This window comes from Phalacrocorax aristotelis, chromosome 1, assembly GCF_949628215.1.
Source record: "Phalacrocorax aristotelis chromosome 1, bGulAri2.1, whole genome shotgun sequence".
Lineage (NCBI taxonomy): Eukaryota > Metazoa > Chordata > Aves > Suliformes > Phalacrocoracidae > Phalacrocorax > Phalacrocorax aristotelis.
Window position 1 is genome coordinate 133,322,930 of NC_134276.1, and position 21,415 is coordinate 133,344,344.

At 38.3% G+C, this 21,415-nt stretch overlaps 2 protein-coding genes across 2 annotated transcripts in view; both read right to left on the minus strand.

Moving 5' to 3' along the window:
• The window catches only part of LOC142064168 (ephrin type-B receptor 5), a 315,634-nt gene that overhangs the window by 74,461 nt on the left and 219,758 nt on the right, over positions 1 to 21,415 (minus strand). The gene's annotated exons all lie outside the window — the stretch shown is intronic.
• LOC142051994 (taste receptor type 2 member 40-like) lies at positions 15,582 to 16,506 on the minus strand. Its single transcript, XM_075081857.1, is given in 3 exon segments — positions 15,582 to 16,384; positions 16,387 to 16,440; positions 16,443 to 16,506. Coding segments are annotated over 3 exon segments (921 nt in total).

Below are 21,415 nucleotides of genomic sequence, written 5' to 3' on the forward strand. Positions count from 1 at the left end.
TCAAGGCACAGGGATGGCAGCAAGTGGTGACAAGGGAGCACAGACAGGCATAATCTTCCTGGAAGTGAGTCTGTCTCTTATCTGCCAGATTGCCAGGTCTCTTTTTCAGCACCTGAAGTCATGTCAGCTGCCTCACTGAGATCCACACATTTGGTGGATTGCAGCGGGTTGAGAGAAAAGCTGCTCCTCCAGATAGTGGATTAGGCCATTGGTATTTAGAAGATAAGAGGGGACATGATGAAAAGAAGGCAGGGTTGCCATCTTTTGTGCCTGTACCAACCTGCAGCCTCATCAGAACCAATCTGATGTCCACTGAAGGAAATAGTAAGTGAGACCAATTCAGGGATTGATGGAAAGGGCCAATGCAATAACAGGCTGACAAAAGAAGTGGTATGGCAGCACTGCAGAGACAGGACAGTATGAAAGACAGATGCACATTAATTTCCTTGAAGGTTTTATCCACTGCTGCAATACAGCAGAAGTACCCCCTTCTCAGATATATGTGAAGGTTGCCAAAGCAGGTTAGGACACTACTTGTAAAATGCATGCATGTTTTCTTGCATGTAAAATGATGTTACGTTTTATGGAGCAGATCATTTTGAGTGTCATCACATGGTGTGTACAGGACAACCAGGTGATCAGGCCCAGTCAGCATGGGTTTATGAAAGGCAGGTCCTGCTTGGCTAACCTGATCTCCTTCTATGACAAGGTGACCTCCTTAGTGGATGAGGGGAAGGCTGTGGATGTTGTTTACTTTAGTAAAGCCTTTGACACTATTTCCCACAGCACTGTCCTGGAGAAACTGGCTGCTCGTGACTTGGACGGGAATACTTTTTGCTGGGTAAAAAACTGGCTAGATGGCCAGGCCCAAGGAGTTGTGGTGAATGGAGTTAAATCCAGTTGGTGGCTGGTCACAAGTGGTGTTCCCCAGGGCTCAGCATTATGGCCAGTTCTGTTTAATATCTTTATCAATGATCTGGGCAAGGGGATCGTAAGTTTTCATATAACCCAAGTTGGGCAGGAGTGTTGATCTGCTGGAGGGCAGGAAGGCTCTTCAGAAGGATTTGGACAGGCTGGATTGATGGGCTGAGGCCAGTTGTGTGAGGTTTAACAAGAAAAGATTGCTGTAGAGTAAACAAAAAGACCTTACTCCACAGCGACCACATAGCATTTTGACCTGGTATTTAACAATGGACTCTCCCTTGTGGACATGCAAAAGCTCAGATTTTCCTACACTGTGACCAACAAAATGCAAGGGAGGCAGGTCAGTGAAGGGGGAATGAGCAGTAATAATGGAATATTTATTGGTCAAGCGAGGTTGTGACTTAGGCCGACAACCACTGATGAGCCTGTGCGAATCCTAAGGAGTCAAGCAAGGACAGGATGGTTTCATAAGTAGAATTTCAAATTTTCCTGATAGGTGTTCAAGTCAGGGGAGAAAAGGATCACAATGGATCCTTCTTAGATCACCCTTTACTAGTTAAACTGTTAATAGAATCAAGCTGTTGTTATTAATAGTAGATAACTATTCACACAGTATGCTCAATTATTGCCTCACACTCAGATACTCACTGACAGTTACCTGTTTGGAGCATAAGCTGGGAAGACTGTCCCAGAAGCAAAGGGTTGTCATGCCAGGGACTTCTAACTGTCATCTAGAATCATGTCATCCTGCAGCTGCTTTTGCTGCCCTTTGGCTGCTTATTTCTGCCAGCCTCTCTTCCATGCTAAAGGTAGGCAGGTGAAAGAGCTACTGCCCCAGCACTGTGGCAACTCTTACTCTACAGTGTTCAGGAAGAGCTGCTGTACTCTCTGCTTACCAGACAGTGCCATCAAGAAAAGCTTCTGGTAAGCTTTCAAACTTAAAATTAGGCTTACAGGTAAAACCAAATTCTTAGATATTTGTCCTATAGTGCTATTAAATGTATTTAATCAGTATATGAACCCTTTTGTACAGAAAGCTGTACACATTTCTAAAAGCCTCCTCCAGGTCTTAAGACCTTCAGTCCCATATGTCTATGAAAGTGGGTGAGGAAGATTAACACACACACATTGTGTGCTCCAATGTTAATACAGGCTGCTTAAAAACTTGTTTTGGGGCTAAGTACATATGTCTTTGAACTGATGTTATCTTGAAATAAAACATAGATGGAGCTAAGAGGTAGAGCTAATACACTTAGTGCTAAGGTAAAGATGGGGTCTCTGAAGGAAAACAAGCAGTTAGGAAGGAAACCACTTTCTTCCTTACTCGGGCTGTGCTGGAGGGATTTTGAGTTTCAGAGAAATGAGATGCATCCTGTGGTTAAGTTAAACGCAAGCTTTGAGTAGGATTAATCTCTGTATCTCAAACTGACAATGGTTTAAACAAACATCTCAAATGAAGTAATCTGGAGCGCTATTTATCTTTGTGAATCTTTATGAATGTATTTTTCAAAAGCTTCCAAAATCTAGTCATACATTTTATTACTCTCTCATGGACCCAAATGCTTTTGGAGAAGTGGCAGTCAGAAGTTTTCCAGCAGAAGTATGACTTAGAGAAGGCATACCTTAAAGAAATATTTACTTTTGACAAAATTTGGTTTTAGGGAGGGTTCAAGTGCAAGACATTATGATTTACATTGCAATAAAAGTTAAGATATCATTCAGTTTCAGAATAAACTATATTTTGATCCATTGAATGTCTCTGTCCCCAAGACTTAAACAAATGGAAAGTAAAGTTTTAGTGACTTCTTCTTTGAATTGTGGTCTAAGGCAGATTTTTTTGTGCACTTTCTCTGAGCCATTTTAATTTATGCATGGAAATTTTGGTGGTTTCTTTTTGTGTCTACTATTTCTTTCTGTATTATTTTTCCTTAAAAAAATCTTTTAATATAATTTTCTTCTACTTTTTACCCCTCCAGTTTTTATTAATTCCAAGTAGTCATGAAATCATTATTTAGTAAAGCCATGTATGGTAAAATTAACTTGAGGTAACTGTCCAGGATTTCATGACAAGGGTACAATCGACTAATGACAGAATAACTGGTCCAATGGCTTCTGAAAAGTTGCATTAATGATGGTGCATTATGCTATGACCTTTGCTTCAGAGAATTGTGAGGTCAATTCTAGTTTTTAATTAAATTCCAGGATCTCAATTCTGAAGATCAACATGATTCTTTCAAGTTTCAACAGGAAGGAGGTGATGTGTGCATATCTGTGTTTGTCCCCTTTTGTAAGACAAGTTTTCTAAAATTTTTCCCTAAATATTTAAACCTTTCATCTGTGAATTTGAAGGCATAGCTAAAAAACAGTGGATCAGGGCTCTCTGGTAGCTGGCCTCCAGACCCTCAGATTTTCTAGCACCTAACTCCTATGCTTCTCATGCTACGTATCAGCGAGTCCAGCTTGAAGTTTCACACAGAGAAGTAGAGAGCTCACATAAGAGCAGTTAGAATTTAATAAGAAGACAGGACAGCCTGTAGTGATCATGTTCAAGAACTGGCCAGACAAGTTTACTGCTTATGTGCAGTGGCATCTTTTATATTCCCCTTCCATAACATGATCCTGATCCTTCCTGTTCCCTTAAAACATCCCATAATTCATCCTCTACATTCCCAAAATTCCATTGTTCAATCCTCAAATGCTTCTCTTCCCCCAAGGTCACCATTTTAACTTCTGTATTCCTTTATGCAGTAGTCTGCCTTCATTTGTATTGCATTCCAAAGAGAATTGAATCACCATTGAATGTTGTACAACATGGGCAAATACCAAATTAGTCATCTTCAATGGTTTTAGGAGCAACTGATTCAGAGGGATTAGGTTGTCTGAGTTCTTAATTTGTCACTGTTCTGATTGCTTTCTGTGTATTTGTATAGCCGTTAGCCAGATATCCTTAACAGATTTTTACTTATTAATCCAGAAGTATATGTATCTTATGAACTTCCTGTGTCTCAGGAATCTTGATCCTTAAAAAGGTTAAAAATATAGTTCTGACATTTACTACTTAAGATATGGAAACTCTGAATTAGCACACACTTGAACTTCTAGAACGTTATTGTTAGGAAACATGTCACAAAAGAAACTTGAAAAAACTTGAAACATTCACTCCTTCAGTAGAGCTCAGATCTGATTTATGACCCTCTATAAAGGGGCAGAGAGGCTTGAACGGAGAAAGAAACCATGACCATCTCCATCTACATCTGTGTGGTGCCACGCTAAAAAAATTCCAAATCAGGTTACAAAACATGCCTACACGTAAGAAAATCAATAAAAGCACAAAAATTCTTGTCAGCCATCTTATGAAACAAAAACCGCTGCTGTGGACCTCCTGGGGATGCAGTGGAAGCAGCTGTGCGCAAAAATGCCAGGGCAGGGGTGGCACCCCATGGATGCAAACTTCTGTCTAAAGGAACAAGTATACTGGCCCACGGACAGATGGGCTCCAAAAAGCCAGTAATCATGAGGTAGCCAGTGGCATTGGGCTCTACTCCTGAGCTACCTGGGTATGGTGGAGAAGCTAGCAGTACCCAAAAGTGCCAGGCTGTGGTGTAACATACCCCCAAACATTGGAAAATTCCAGCTAACACTTGACAACAGGGGTTCCAGATTCCTCTCTTCTGCTACCCCAAAGCCATTAAGGATGGCTGTCGTGGGTTGACCCTGGCTGGATGCCAGGTGCCCACCAAAAGCACTCTGTTGCTCCCCCTCCTTAACTGGACAGGGGAGAGAAAATATAATTAAAGGCTTATGAGTTGAGATAAGGATAGGGAGAGATCACTCAGCAGTTACCATCATGGGCAAAACAGACTTGACTTGGGGAAATTAGCTTAATTTATTAACAATCAAATCATATTAGGGTAATGAGAAATAACACAAAGTCAAAAAAACACCTTCCCCCCACTCCTCACTTCTTCCCAGGCTTAAATTCACTCATGATTTTCTCTGCCTCCTTCCCCCAGCAGTGCAGGGGGCGGGGAATGTGAGTTGTGGTCAGTTCAGCACAGGTTGTTTCTGCCGCTCCTTCCTCCTCAGGGGGAGGATTCATCACACTCTTCCCCTGCTCCAGCATGAAGTCCCTCACCAGAGAGACAGTATTCCATGAACTTCAACATGAGTCCTTCCCAGGGCTTCAGTTCTTCGTGAACTGTTCCAGCGTGGGTCCTTTCCACAGGGTGGAATCCTTCAGGCACAAGCTACTCCAGTGCGGGTCCCCCATGGGGTCACAAGTCCTGCCAGCAAACCTGCTCCATTGTGGGATCCTCTCTTTCCATGGGTCCACAGGTCCTTCCAGGAGCCTGCTCCAGTGCAGGCTTCCCATGGGGTCACAGCCTTCTTTGAGCACATCCACCTGGTCCAGCATGGGGTCCTCCATGGGCTGCAGGTGGATGGATATCTGCTCCACTGTTAACCTCCATGGGCTGCAGGGGACAGCCTGCCTCACCATGGTCTTCACCATGGGCTGCAGGGGATTCTCTGCTCTGGCGTCTGGAGCACATCCTCCCCCTCCTTCCTTAATGTCTACATAGTTGTTCCTCTCACATACATTCTCACTCCTCTTTTCTGCTGCAATTGTGCAGGGTTTTTTTTTGTTCCCCCTTCTTAAATATGTTATCACAGAGGTGCTACTGCTGGCCCTGATTGGCTTGGCCTTGGTCAGTGGTGGGTCCATCCTGGACCAGCTGGCACAGGCTCTATCAGACATCGGGGAAGCTTCTAGCAGCTTCTCACAGAAGCCACCCCTGTAGCCCCCCTGCTACCAAAACCTTGCCACACAAACCCATTACAGTGGCTAAGCCATGAAACACCATAAAATCCTTAAAGTTTTTCAAAGATACGTGAAGGAGTGTGCTGAAAGAAGACCTTGGCATCTCACATTTGACCATCCATAGGCTGGTTCAGTATACAGAAGCATTTCCACATGAATGTGAACTGCAGTACAGGCCAACAAGTGCACAAAACCATTGCCAGCTGGCTGGTGATCCTGGACAACATTTCTGTGTCTCCTGAAGGCCATTGTGGAAATAGCTGTGCCCCAAAATGCTCTGACCTCTCCTTCAGATACCTACATGCTGCTGTAGTATACGCATGCCAGAAAACACCAGGAAATTCCCATAAAATACACCAAATCCCTTGAAGAAGCTTGCCAGACACCTGTCTTGCTGAATATTAAGTGGGGACAGGTAAGAGCATTAATATGACCAATGCCTACCACAGCTGCCAGCATTCTTGAATACAATACAAAAGGAAATCCTCCTCAGGATGTACTTGTCCTTCCAGTTTGCGGGCAATGGATGAGTTGACCACACTGCTATTTGTAGACTGTAGCCTCCATTTTTGGTGAGCTGTGTGGATCATGTGGCAGGATCTTTGAATGGGAAGACATGAACCTCCCATAAGTTCTTCATAGTTCTGAACCCAAGGCCTTAATTTCACCAGAAAGTTCATGCATATCTTTCTGTTGCCCCACTCCCCACACATACGCAGAAAACCAGCATAGACATGCACATGGGGCTGCTGATGCTGGCTATGCTGGAGATTGGGTCAAAGACATGTTCTTGCATGTTTATATTGACTTGCAACAGCCTTCTGTAGTGTCAAGGAAGGAGACCACTAGCCTCTGTAGTGTTGGAGGCTATGCTGTCTTTACACCATACATGGAGAAAGTGAGACGCAGAAATTCACTGGGGAAAAAAGGAACCATGCTTCCAAGTTGTCCTTAAAACACGCTGGGACCCGAGTTAATTGACAATGACTGATAAGAGTCTTAAAAATTCTGAAATAGAAATAAAGCCAATGAACATGAATGGAAAAATTAAGAACAACTGTTTTTCAAGGTTGACTTCCCATAAAGGTATAATAGTGTGCCTTTGGAGTTCTGTGGTAATAATTAACAAGGAAATGTTTTATGACATTTGTTACAAGTCACAGTCCATACTAGAACATCTTCCCAGTCACAGCTAAAATCACACAAAAGGAGAATCTAGCCTGAAGTAAGTAGCATTGCTAACATAATCACAGTGTCTTAAACAGTCACTTAAGTGTCACTTAAACAAAAGTGTTAAAAGAGTCACAGTGTTTAGGTTTCTACCTGATTCAAGTAAACATTCAGGATGTGTTAGGAATGACAGCAAATTACTTTGCAGAGGTAATTTTGAAGTGCTTTTCAGAAACTGGAGGAAACCTTTTCCAAGATAAACTCCATAGGCTAAAGTTCCAGCAGGAATTATTCTGGGGTGAAAAGTTTTACTAGCCCATGATTGTACACCTGTTTTTCAGGACTTTTTTCCCTAACTATCAAAGAAAGATTCAGAAAGAGTGAGATTGAAAATAACTCATTTGTAGATTAAGAAAGTTATTTCAGATGATGATCCTCGAGATGCAAATCAGTCAATAATCAACTTTCTACTGCTGCTCACAACGTTTGCGTATTTTTTTCCTTCAGTGCTGGTGATTGATGACTGCTAATATTTTAAGTCTGTTTTCCTTACATTAGGAGTGTGTGAGTGAATCCTACTCATACAGGAGAAACACGGAAAAAATAAAATTATGTTTGGTACTGTAGGAAAGAAAATACATTTTAAGGAAGTCAAAGCTGTGAGAAGGAAGATTACAAAAAAGATCTGATCATCCTTTCATGCTTACTGTTCTAGCACAAGATCTTCTTGCAAAAATTATCATCACTACACCATACAATTGTTCTCTGTGAGTTTGTGTAGGGTGTAGGTAGAGAAATAGTTACCAGAAAACAGCAGGTGGAAGAACGGAGAACTGCATGTTTAGAGGTATCATAAGAAAGTATTCCAACAACTGATACACTCCAGAGACCAGTGGTACTATTGAATCCACTGGGACTGATAAATGCAAAACACAAGAAGACTGCTGAATGGATGCAGTCACCAGCACACACTGGTGTCATCAGCAGGTTGAACAGCTCAGAGCAGAGCCAAAGAAGCAATAGCTGTTGTATACAAAGACTAGAAGATTACATATGTATGTACACAGATACATATATATGTATATTTGATGAGAAAAAGGATTCCTTTAGGAAATTTCTGAACATTGACCTAAAACATACTGTTGCACAGCTGTTGAATAAACAGCTGGGGTTGGTCTCTCAGCCATTATTCTGACAAGGTTACTTTGAGGGAGTATGTATACAGGCATGCCTATGTGTGTGTATGTGACACAGAAAGAGAGAGGGACCTGTGTAAGGAGGTAAGTGTATGTGCTATGTTAATATCTACCTACTAATGAAAAATGTATTCTAATAAAATGCAGCTTAATTAATAAAAGACATTAAAGTAAATATTGTTTGTGGTCTGGGTTTCTTCATGGCATAATCTTCTGTCAAGGAAAGTGGAATTTGCAATACCTCTAATGTCACATGTGTTGATATACATATGGAGAAAATATGTTCAAAAGTTTTAAATGCTCCTATTATGCATAGCTGATTGATTCCTTAAATTTTCAAGTTTGGAGAATGGAAGAATGCCTATATCTTTTCAAGGAAATAATTTCAGTGCTCAAAATTTGAGCATCAAGTATGATTAGTGCCTTTTGACTAATCTTTTGCAGTTTTTATATTTGTATATTATATGCAACACATATTAGGCATATTTTCAAGACGCTGTCTTAAAATTTTTTATCACCTTTCATAAGCACCATCTGTGTATAGGCATTAACCAAACTAAAATCAGGATGATAGTACTACTCTTAAGATACGTACCTAGGTAAAGACAAAGTTGTGGATCTCTGGGAAAACCTCAAAGATGCAATAGGATTTTCCATTTCTCTTAGCTCAGGAAAGAATGCTTTGATTGTAAAAGCCCAATCAGTAATCACAAGGATTCAAACAACAGTGAATGGCTGTTTGCATGCCCTGCTTCAATCGTTTAACTCTTACTATGTCTAACCTGTGTATCATCTTTCTGTAGAATTAAATTCTGTGTCCAGAAAGAAGAGAAAATAAAAAAATTCGGAATTCATTGCAAGCTGTGCCAGTTAAATTGCATCTGCTTTGTAACTGCTGCCTGAACAGTCTACAAAAGTAAAATTAAGTATCATACACTTAAAATAGAGCTGACCTAGCTAATATCAATAACAAAAGCTCTGGAGGTTGTATGCAATTTATTTGGTAAGGCAAACTGATAGGATCCCCAAAGAAAATTATAACCTGTGTACAAATAAAGAACACCTAGGATGGTTCTATAGAAAAACATAGTTCAAGGGTATATAGCCCAAACATGACCATGACATCAGATTCCCAGGAAGATGATTCAGCTCCTATGTGTAGGTTTGATCTGGTCGTGTCCTGTTCCACCCCCCAACCCCCCCCCCTCCCCTGGCCAATTCTACTGGATTTTTGTCCAATAAATGTTTCAAGTAAACCTAATAATCGATGGATAGAAAAGGAACTGGAAACAAGGACTCGCCTCTCTTAGCTCAGGACACTTAATATTTTAAGTGGTGGTCACTTTCTCAGTTTTGTCCAATTACTATTTTACTAGGAAGCATCTTCCTCAAGCAAGCAGAGAGAACCTCCTACTTGCCCAACCCCCTTCAGGCTTACAGTCTAGTAATGTCTTGCTGGTATGTTTGTTTGCATGTTATCAGGTTGCACAAGACACTAAATCCAGCCTCTCTTCCTTGAAGAAGTATTCTAAATAATAGACAGGGAATGGGAGAACCACATTCCTCTCCCACTAACAGTTATAACAGATAAGGCATCTCTGATTAGGTCTTTGAAGCTGCTCAGCTCTATTGATTTTTACTTAATGTAGGCAGGGCAAACATAATGCATGGCAATGTATGTGGCTGCTTTACCTAGGGTGTTTTTTTTTTATTCCATGAGAATTCAAATCAGAAATAGTATAGTGTACTTCCTGGTGCTTGCAGAACTGAAATTCTAAGCACAACTAAACTTCAAAGACAAGCAATGAGAGATCTAGAAAAGTTTAGGAATTTCTTCCAATGTTTTTTGGGCTTACATTTCGAATCTGGCTTCCTTACAACATGTTATATAAAGGAAATAACAAGGGTTAAGTCCTCTTCTGTCTTGCAGACATAGCATGGTTGTTGCTCCTAGCAGAGTGACAATGACTTATATTTGACAATACTGTTGTTTAGGATGTTATTGCTGTCAAGTCACAGAAATGTGAAGGAGTACAACAGAGAGAAGTTACTTCTCAAAAATATCAAACCTGCTTGCATAATGATGCCCATACATTAGACAGGTAATACTGTTTCTCAAGTTAATTCCTCTGTAATCTTCTAAACATGTAGCTATCTGTAGTATCTGTAGCCTTGGTATCTCTGAGTTCTTACTGTGGTCAGAGAGCAGGCACATACCATGGTTCATAGGTGTTTCAATTAACCCATTAGTAAAGATGAACTACACCAGATAACAGCAGTTATAACAGTCATCTTATTTTCAAAATTCCCAAAGTCACTGTTGTCAGGAAACCTTAAAAATATGGTCTGTGAAAAATCCACACAGATACCATATGCCTGTAAATTTGGATATGAGATGCAGAACACTTTAATCCGTAACATAGTGTTATTTGATGAAAATAATTAAGGGATTAAGCACAGTTTACTTTTATTTAATAATAAAAAGTTTTCATTATAAATGCAAAAGCTAAAATTCAAACTTAGGAAATGATCTATAAAATGTCTGCAACTGTATCTAAATACAGAGTGAAACTATAATACCATTTACAGCAAGAACTTGCATGCAAACCAAATAATTATACAATTATATGATAACTACAAAGGAGTTTCAAAACAATTTGGAACGTTACCTTACATTCAGTTATTCATTGAAATATTGGGTACATAAAAAGTATGTATGGAGTTTCAAGTTATCCACTTAATCCTTGAGACTCATTTGTGTTTAATGAGCACAGGAATATAAAAAATTCTGCCTCATTTATGATGTCACTATAAGACTAAGTTACTCTGCTAAAAATGTTAGACACAAAAACTGTGACTTCCTCAAAAATCCAGTCTTGTTTTCAAATATGCAGGGAAATCCATTTGTACATGAAATTTTTCTATAATTCAACATCCTTCTCTTACTTTTTTCCTTCCTGAGAAATGCTATATTGTTCTTCTAGCAACAGGAATATGTGTGAACATGCTGCCCCCTGTGATTCTCTTCCAGAAGATGACCCAGTTTTACCATGAAAGACACAACCCACTGAGAAATAATATAGGCTATTTGTAGAATGTGTCCTTATGCTTCTGCCTCTTGTTGGAGGGAAAGTGTCAAACAGTGAAGACTTTGATGATCCTGCCTCTCCAGGAGTTGAAAAATGTGGTTACCTCCAACATAAATGGTGAAGAAACATGTACTCAGATGTTGAGAAAAACTGCAGATGATTACAGAAGATCCACCAATTAATTAATTAATTCCCTTTGTATGGGTGGTCTTTTGTACGCATAGCCAGTTATATAATAATCTGCTTTTTCCTTCAGTTTTTTTTATCTGACTCTTTTGCTCTCTCTGTCCTGCACTTAGTATGTGCCATGTTTGTCTTCCCTTTCAACCCACTTTAGAGAATGCGAATAACTTCATGCCTTGTTCTTATGCAGTGGGCTTTGTTCAGACAATGCTGGGAAAAAATTTGGTAGCTAATTCCTCTTATACCATTAAGGCTGATGTCTGTCACTTCAGCTTTTGAAACCTGAGTGTCTATGTCTCAATGAAGAAGTTTAAATTCAAAAACAATGCCTGGATTTGTTAAAACGAACGTTTTCCTTGGGAAAGATAAGGTTTTCTATTCAGGTGTCTTGTTCTGGCCTTTAAAATAAGTGGTGAAGGAATCTATATGAATGTAAGATATACTTTTGCCTACACCCTTACTGTGATTGTGTTTCAACAAACTGTATTATGATGACAACTCCTTTTAGCAGAAATTTCCTTCATTTTTGGAATGAAGCTCCTGGGCTTTCACAAACACATATATACTATCACAATGAACTTGAATTTCTGTCCATGCTGTATTTTAGGTTCATTCAACACATCTTTGCAACAACTTGAAGATAACAGAAAGCCCATTTTTCTTCTCTGAGCTTAGCGTAGCATTCCAGTGTCAAAAAAGAAAGAAAATAATTTCATTTCATAGAATAGCTGTATTCTGTATCTCCGCAAATTAAGCCACATGATGATGAAAGAAAATTAAGTATAATGAAGTTATGCCCTTTTAAAAGTTGTATAGTCCTGCTTTCCATTCTTATATGCACATGCAGAGGTATAAAGAACCATCACACCCGATGCCTGGTTGCCAATATGTAATGTGCACGTATATGTTGGTGTGTACATGTAGTTTTCATTTCAGAAAGATGTGTGAGGAATGAACTGTATCTGTGTACTATTGATAGGATTTCGTATTTCTTAAAATCATGTTCTTATGGGTGTTGAAAATAGATCCCATAGCATGTTTTCCAGAATTTCAGTTATGAAAATTCCAGCTGTGCTTATGGGTATGCAAATGAGAGAAGGATCCTGGAGCGGGCTGTCAATTACACACCACATCTTTGCGTTTGTTGCCTTGAGCTAATGACTAAAATCAAATTACTGTCATTACTTGGAAAAGAGGCCAGACTATGATTTAGAAAACAAAAGAGGGCTGTTGTCCTTTTTTCTCTTAATTACTCATTGATTTTTTTTTTAATCATTATGAATGATTTTTATGGTTTACCAGGCATCTATAGGCTACTTTAGTACAATATATTGATATTACCACAAAACTGAAGTTCTGACTGTGACCCCTTTTCTTAACCATTTTGTTCAGGGCCTTTTCTGTGTATGGCTTCATCAGCATCCAATAGTCCACAGTCCCATGCAGTATAACAGAATTAATTTTCTCTCTGTCCATTACAAATAAATCTAAAGGCCATGTACCTTGTTAAAATATAGTCATAATGTTGCAATTTTATAATACTTCTGCTTCAGGGAACAGAAATCACATCACAGAGTAGTTCACAAGGAGTTTGGTCCTCAGGCAAAAAGAAAGGCTTCTGATTAAACTAGTAAATTGCAGAAATCCAGAAAAGTCTCTTTAGTGGAAAAGAGCTTTGTTTCAAATGCTGGTAACTTCGTTTCATGCTACATTTGAGCTGTTTCCCAGAAAAATCTTGGGGTTTTTTGTTTTGTTTTGTTGTTTGTTGTTGTTTTTTTTTTCTTAGATCCTCAATGAAAGGAGCTACAGGACAACGTAATTTGTATCATCTCCTTCTGCTAGTGTTAGAACACTAGCTTCGTGCTTTGAACTTTGCTTGTTTCCTGATTTGATTTACCACACCAGATTTTAGATAGAGTTGCCTGTCCCTCTGAGTAGCATTGGTGTGTGTGGAAATAGCTGGGATGTTTTAGAAGGGTCTGATAGGACGAATTTCCAACTTTCTTCAGGTTGCAAACTGGTAAGTTTAAGGTGGGGAATCAAACCAACTTCCAGTTCACAAACAAAACAGAAAAAAGAGAAAAAAATGGCTACTATCAGATAAGATGCATGACATCAAATACTCATAACTCTAATACTTCCCTACTAGTACATGGGTTGGTTTTTTTCCTAGACCAAATGTTTATCAATCTTATTAAAAAATTTATCAAATAGGAAAACAAGGATTTAGTAGACTGTTTATAAAATGCATTTTAAAGATATTTTCATTAATATGACAAGTTACTTAGCTGGTCAATTGCAGAAAGAAAGGTCTGCCAGAAGATTGACCCTGTAAGGTGCCTTCCAGTATTTCTACTTTTCCTCTTAGGTTCCAAAATGCATGTTGATGCACAGGTAACTTTTTCATTTAACTCCATGTAAAGAAAGCTTTGGAGGGAAGACCTACTTAAAGAGCCTGAAAAATAACACAGGAATGTCTTTCAAATCTCATGTCCACTGAGGAACATGGTTAGGTTATTTATGCATGAGAGGGGAAATGAAAAAGAAATAATGAAATGTAAACCAAATTATGTGATAGGGGCTGTTCGGAGTATCCCTGCTAGGCAACCACATACCTTATAACTCAGCCTGGAGCAGGCAAAACATGGGTTTTATGGGTTGACCATACTCCATGTATCTTGCTTGTTCCTGTGGTCAAAGAGATCTGAGTTTTTTTCCCTAAGGCCAGTAAAGGGACATCATGGAGGGGCAGAGGACAGACCAAACCTCCCAACGTGTTTCATGGTGCTAAGCTGGGAATCACCATTTTTCACAGATGGCGAAAATGACACATCATGGTGTCATTGTGAGGTCCTGAATTGTCACCAGCTCTGTTAAATGCCATACAAAGTTCTTCTGCAAGCCATTGCTGTCACCTGTGGAACAGTTTATGTCATAAGGGGATGAAAGACTCCAACAGAAATAGTTCTTTAACTTGGTGTTTTAAAATCTTTTTAAAACAGCAGAACTGGCACAAACTCAGTTTAAATACAGATACAGTGCTTCAAACAGATCATGACATCAAAACCAGACATTTTAAATCAGAATGGTCTTAGTCAATACAAAGCTTAAGACATATATTTTTCAGTGATGATCACTTTAAAAGATTGTAAACTCCTATTGCAACTGAAAAGGACCATAAAGTTCCAGTCCTAATGTAACAATAAGGTGTTGAGTTTTGGACTCTGCCAAAATATGTGATTGTCCAGGAAATTCTAATTTATTTCTAAAGCTGAAGGAATTCCTGTGTAGAAAAAAATCGCAGGAGGTAACTTGTCAAAATTGAGACACTTCATGGAGATGTGCAATTTCTAGAAACTTTTAAAGAGAATTTCGAGCTATATATTTAAACATTGGTGAACTATCTTATCAATAATACTAATTAATTAATTTTAATATTTTAGTCGTTTAATGATATTTGACAATATTTAAATGACACATCCATACTTCCAATTTGAGGAATCTATTCTCCATAACAAAACCCAAAATTTTGATTAAATCCTCAGAAACGTCTGTTATTAAGGAAATTCTTTTCCCTATTAGCTCTAATCGCAGGGTTTTGGTGAGCCTTCCAAGGTATCTTTTTGTTGGGAACACAGACACTGATTACTAGTTCAGCAATAGCAGGAAGTGCAGAAGGCTGTGTAATTCTTTACTGAATCATACTGGAATCTTAAAGATGCTTTTAAACCATTAAATATTTTTCTACTTGTAGAATCAATCAGTAAGAATTTCCTGAATACATGGGAATTCCTTAGCATCCTCGTTATGTGCTTGTATTAACCAGAAACAGCCTTCAAGTTTCATATTCACATATAAAATCTGAGCATGCCTGTGCTTAAGAAGGTCTGTTCTGTTAGTATCATGAGGCCTGATTTGTAACTTAAACCATTTCAAGTGATTACATTATTGTTTTTATCTTGGTCTTGTTTTTCTGCTGTCTTAGAGAAACAGTGGTGATTTCCAAAGAAACTACAGCAAGTACAGTACTTACATTCTGCTGGCAATCATCTTTTAAAACAGGAGAGATCTTACAGAATTCTTCATTACAAGGATTACACCCAAGTAAAACAAATTCCCAGCTTCTTCATGACTCTATCAGGGCCATAATGCACTCATTCATGCTTCTATTATTTCATACCTCTGGTGACTTCAATTTAATTAATTTGGATCTAAAATAGAAGGCCCAGTTCTGACATAACAGTATGCATGGTGCAAAATCCTAACTGGCAGCTCTCGAAGTTTGGGGCTGCTCCAGATGAAGACCGCAGAGAGTCCTGCAGGACAAGCAGCCATTACAGTTATACCTATGGCTTCCCCAATGCTTAGAGGTAAAAAAAAGTTGGATAAAATGAGAGGCAAAGAAATAAAATGTGTAACATAGAGGATAAGGAAGGAAAAGACTGGCTTGATGGCACCAATATAACTGGGATCCCTGAAGCCAGTTTCATTATTTTGCATCTGTCTGGTATGTATCCAGAGAGACCTATTAAGCAGGATACTTGAAACAACAAATACTATTAAAGGCAAAGCTAGACCAGTGTTACAGAGAAGAATCAATAAAAACAAACTAGCTTTCATTGTGACTCTCCCTTCTGAAAAGTTTGTCATGGTTAAAAGAGCAGTGAAGTTGTCGTGCACATTGTAGATATCCCTGGTGAAAGGAAGAGAGGTTGCAAAGGAGACAAGAGATGATGTTATCAGCATCCAGGGTATGAGACTGGAAATTCTTTGCTTCAGCCAGATGAAGAAAGACTGAGTAAAACTAGCAACCTTGGTACAATAGAAGACAATAAGCCAGACAGCAATCCAGAGGCTGGAGTACTTCAGAAACATAAAAACTGTCTTGAAAATGATAAACAAATTTTCTTCATAATAGGTTTCACAAAACAGACTTTGAAACAAATCCAGCATCATCCAGGACTACAGCAAGAATCTGGATAAACTCAGAAAGATGATGATTATGAGGACAATATTTTGGTCCTGATGCAGCTAGTTGAATGGATAGCCAAGATATTCTATGTCCTAGAAGTCCTGCCATGGATTCAATTATAGCAATTGTTAGAAAAAGGAGAAAAAATACCATGAACATAGCAACTCAGGAACTCACATTTTTTACTCAGCTTTTCATGGGCTCCTGAGAGCCTTAGGTTTGCAGGGCAATGCCAAGCTCAACTAGCTGTCATCAGCACATGGTCACCTATTTATCTCAAAGGAAGAAGTATCATAATAAGTCATTTACTATTTATGTTGTTTTATATTTTTTGATGATTAATAGCTTAGCTGCTTTCTCTAATTGTGCAAATTGGATAAAGATTCAAGTACATTTTTTTCAATTAAAAGAAAGGCTATTTGCATTTAAAGGGTGCAGATGTATTTTTAAAACTGTGTTGTAATCCAGTTACAGAATCCAGAACCCTCTGAATTTATGTATGTAAAGATGAGGAAGAGTTTCAAATGTGGAGAAGAGTTTCAAATGTGTGTATTCTCTCTCATGCTAGGGTCGGGCCCCATACCCCTATCTAGGGGGAGAGAAAGATCATTTCAATATCAGAAAGTGCAAGAAATAGAAGACATTTTCAGAAAATATACAATGAACTATGTTTCGTACACAAATGCCTTTAGTCTCTTAAACCTCTTTGAGGAGCCTGATCTAAATGCTATGTCTGGCCATCATGCAATTAACATTCTTTCTCTTCCCTGGCTCCTGCAACTGTTTGGGAAGCATTCTCACTGTGGGTCCTAGTTTTGCAGAAAAGACATTAACATCTTGGCTACTATATGCTTGAGTTTTCCTAACAAAACAAAGGATTCAGACCTTGGTTCAACTCCGCTTACAGACTTGTAATGGAATAGAGAATGTTGTCTAAGGAAGGCATCCCATCCATGAGGGAACTAGATGCTTTCGTACACTTGTTTTACAAACTTTTTTTTTCTCCCTGGATCTATGATGTTTTGTCTATGTATTGACCAGTCAGAAGTGCTAGCCCCTAAGCATTAAAGTTCTGCAGCCAGCAGCCTAACTAGACCATTAAGGACCAATCACACCAAAGTCAACTGAAGAGAAAGGTATGGTTTACACTGATTGGCAGCTCATTCCTATGAGCTAATTGGGTGAAGCAAGCACACAATTTGCTCTTGCTGACCATCATACCATGAGCAGATCTGTTCTACTGCCTTGTTTCTTTTCTTAGAGTGCTGCCAACACACTGCTTGTCCCTGTTCTTATTCACTCACAATACTGGACCGTAGTGGTCTGGAGGACAGATTGCTCACCCTGGCCAGAAGAAAATCTGGACAAGCCTTCCAACTTTCAGTTAAATGTCCTAACTGCTATATAGTGGAGGAAAAAGATATTGCGACCCTGCCTCATCTCCCATGACAAAAAGGTATTTTAACCTCAGAAATTATTTGAAGGTGCCATTACCAAGAAGAACTGTAACCTCTCTACCTTGAAAGGTACTTCAAGGTGAATAGTACTCTGGATGGGAAAGTACTTTGGATGGGAAAGTACCTACACCTCTTTCACTCCACTGAGAGAGATTTGGGCATTTTTTTTCCTTTTCTTCCTTTGGGCCTGTTCAATGGTCACTGGGAAACCAGATGCTTTCCTTAGCACTGGCAGAGGAAGAAGTGAGAGACCAGACATACTGACATCCTAATGCTATGAAATACAGACATGTCTAGGGTTATCCAACACCTGAACAGGAGTTTTTACAACTACAGTTTTGAACTCTAGTGTCTGATGTCCCACTTTACATGCCTATATTTGTATTTTATGTCTGATGCCTAAACCTCTCCCTGAATTGCACATTTATCACCTCTGAGTTTATGAGAAATACTTACCATGGCCCCTTCTACATTAAGAAGTAAAATGGATGTCCTTATTCTGGTGCCTCAGGTCAGCTCCTTATCTTTATCCGATATATTAAAATGGTTGTTAGAAAGAGGATTATCAAGTTTTTCTTATGTGTGTGGAGATTTCTAAACATTATAATTTTCATCACATGATTGTTCTGAGTGTCCCAAACTAGAATAAATTAGCATGAACATAGGAACAGAGAATTATTTTACCAAAGTACTTCACCACTCCATTTTGCTCTAGTCTCATGAAAAACTACGAAGTTCACCGGAAGAATTTAAGATCTGGAAATATACAACATTAAATACAGGACAAATGGCACAAGTGTTAACAGAGACAGAGTCTTGCTCCCATATGGAATGTGCATACTTTTAAAATTATATTGTACTTGCTAAAAGGAGTCAAGTCAAACACATTCAACATATAGGAAGAAAAGATCTAAAGGTCTTCTAAGTGACAGGTCTGGGTTTAGTGAGAAGGTTTGGGAAGGATGTTTTATATTTAGGATGGACCACTGAAGAAAGAACACAATGACTTTTTAGAAAGGAAGCGATACAAATTGCTGTCGGTGCTACAGTAGAAGGTGTGGGCAGTTATCAAGGGAGAAATTTTGAAATATTTTTTCAATGCTGTTTCTTTGTGTAGTTTGCATTCACAAATGCTTTAATGTAATCTATGGTTATCTAGGACAGTGATCAAACTTTTTTGATCACAGCCTCCTGTGAATAAAAAATTTTGGAGTGTGCACCCTTGGTATATGTATATTTATTTATAAATTATATATGTGTACCACTGTACATATTATGTACATATTGTGTACATGTTTTTATTTTGTACATCATAAAACAGACACAAAAATAAAAAGTAAAAAAGATTAAATTTAAACAAGCAATATTTTTAAATATTTTAATTTTATTTTATTAATGGTACAAACCATTTTTTGTTCTCATTAAAAATATTAGTAATAATGTGATAGGATATGCTTCATTATTTTTTAAAACTTGGTTTAACACTTTGTGATACAGTGATTCAAAGATCTGGTTCTATGTTCAGTTTATTTCAATACTTGGTCTTGATGGCTATCACAGCTGAAAAAGATCTCACAAGGATAATAAATCTGAATGGAAGAAGTATATTGTTGGCTGCACTTATTAAATAATGATACTCATTTTTCAAACCCATCCACCACTTATGAAAAGGTTTTTATTGAAATTCATCTAGTAAATTTCCATCTTCCCTGATTTCAATCAGTTGTTCTTGCAAACGAATCAGAGGTGTTGCATATTTATATCTTTAACAAATGGGTTCAAAACCCACTGAAACTCTTCCTTTGGAATATTTTAAAACAGGTTAGAACGTTCTGTTTCCAAATTCGGTAAGTGCACATATATGAATTCTTTTGTAAGTTATGCACGCCACCATCTGGTGGTAAATGGGTAATATCAGTGCTATTCAACACAAGTAAACTCCAAGGGTTTGACTAAGAAAACAGTTTGTTTAAACAAATTTAACTACCACAGTAGATGGGTAGTTAGGTACATAAAGTAGTTCAGTAGACGTATAGAGAATAAGAATACAGTGTACAGTATTCTGGGCTATTTTAACAGCAGTATAGTCAGTAGATTAAGGGAAGTGACTCTCTCCCTCAGCATTTTTAAAGACAGTATCTGGAATACTAATCCAATATTCAGGGGTAATTTTATTTTTCTAGTGACTAGAGACTATTAAGTCTGCAGACAGCACTAGGCTTGGACTAGCCGCAAAGTTTTTGGAAGACAGATTCAGAATGCAAAATCATTTTGACAAACTGGAGATGCAGACTGAAAAAATATGGGCAAATGCTTATAGATATGAATAAACATATGCATAAATACTGAATGGGAAGAAGCTGTCGGCAGAACTGCAGAGAAGGATATGGTGGGTATAGCAACAGTTGTGAAGAGACTTGTAAAAAAGATGAATGGCATGCTGGGATATGCAAATAGCCCTTTTCGTTGTTCAAATTAAGGCATTTTACTGGTCTATGTAGCTCTATTAAGGTTGTGTTGCAGAACTGCAAAAATGAAGGAAAAAGAAAAGCAAAAATTGAAAGCACCAGCCTTGTTTAGTTTAGGAGAAGAAATCTACAAAAGGGCTTACACATGCAAAAAAAACCCTCTGAATATACAGGATTAAGCTTTTCTCCATGTACATTATGGGGAGGGCAAGGAGTGTCAGGCTTCATAATTACAAAGTTGGATGCTTTTTACGATTATAGTGTTAAAACTCAGAGAAAAAAGTCTCACTGCAAACTTTTTAGAAGAGTTTGAAAAAGAAGCTACAGGAATGTCGCAGGGAAAGTTGATCCTGCTTTGGCAAGAGAAGTGAATGAAAGCACAGCTTATTCATTTAGCTACATAGCAGTCTACTAAAAATGCATTTCATCAGTCTGTGAGAAAATCTTTCCCTCATAATTAGGTTGTTCAGTTTGTCTTTTGACTTTGTATACTGGAGTCTTTGGGACTTAATAATACCTCATAGTCACACAGGAAATTATTTAGTCAATTTCAAAATATGCCACATAGCTGGACAGATACAAACAACTCCATTTTACAGAATCACTGATAAGTTAGCAGATGACTCAAAACCACACATTACGTCAGGATCAAAGACAGGAGTGGAACTTTAAATCTCCAGAATCCTGAGTTTAGTCCTTAACTACTGAAACACAGTGCAATAGCTGGAGATACTGAACAGGATGAAAAGGGTAAGGAGGGAAGACATAAAATGAGAACTTAGTGGAAATACAGAGCAAGGAAATTGAGGGTTCTGTACAGGAGATATGAGGTCATTTGTCCTTTTTTTAACAAAAAAAATGTCAGGCCTCTCTGTATTTCACAAGCATTATTTGTGATATTGCAAAGTATATGAATAGCTTTAGTATCAAGTATGATCTAAAACACAAATGGGGACAGCAGATTTGGGGACCGAACAGAAGAATTTTTATGGCTGATATCAATATCTGGTCCACAGCTATAACTAAAGGTAAATAATATGGAGGTATTTCTATGCAAAAAACCATTGAAAAACAGTGTTCTTGCTGTGCTGAACAGCAGATTAGAAGCACTGACGATAGCCATGGAATTTCTATAGT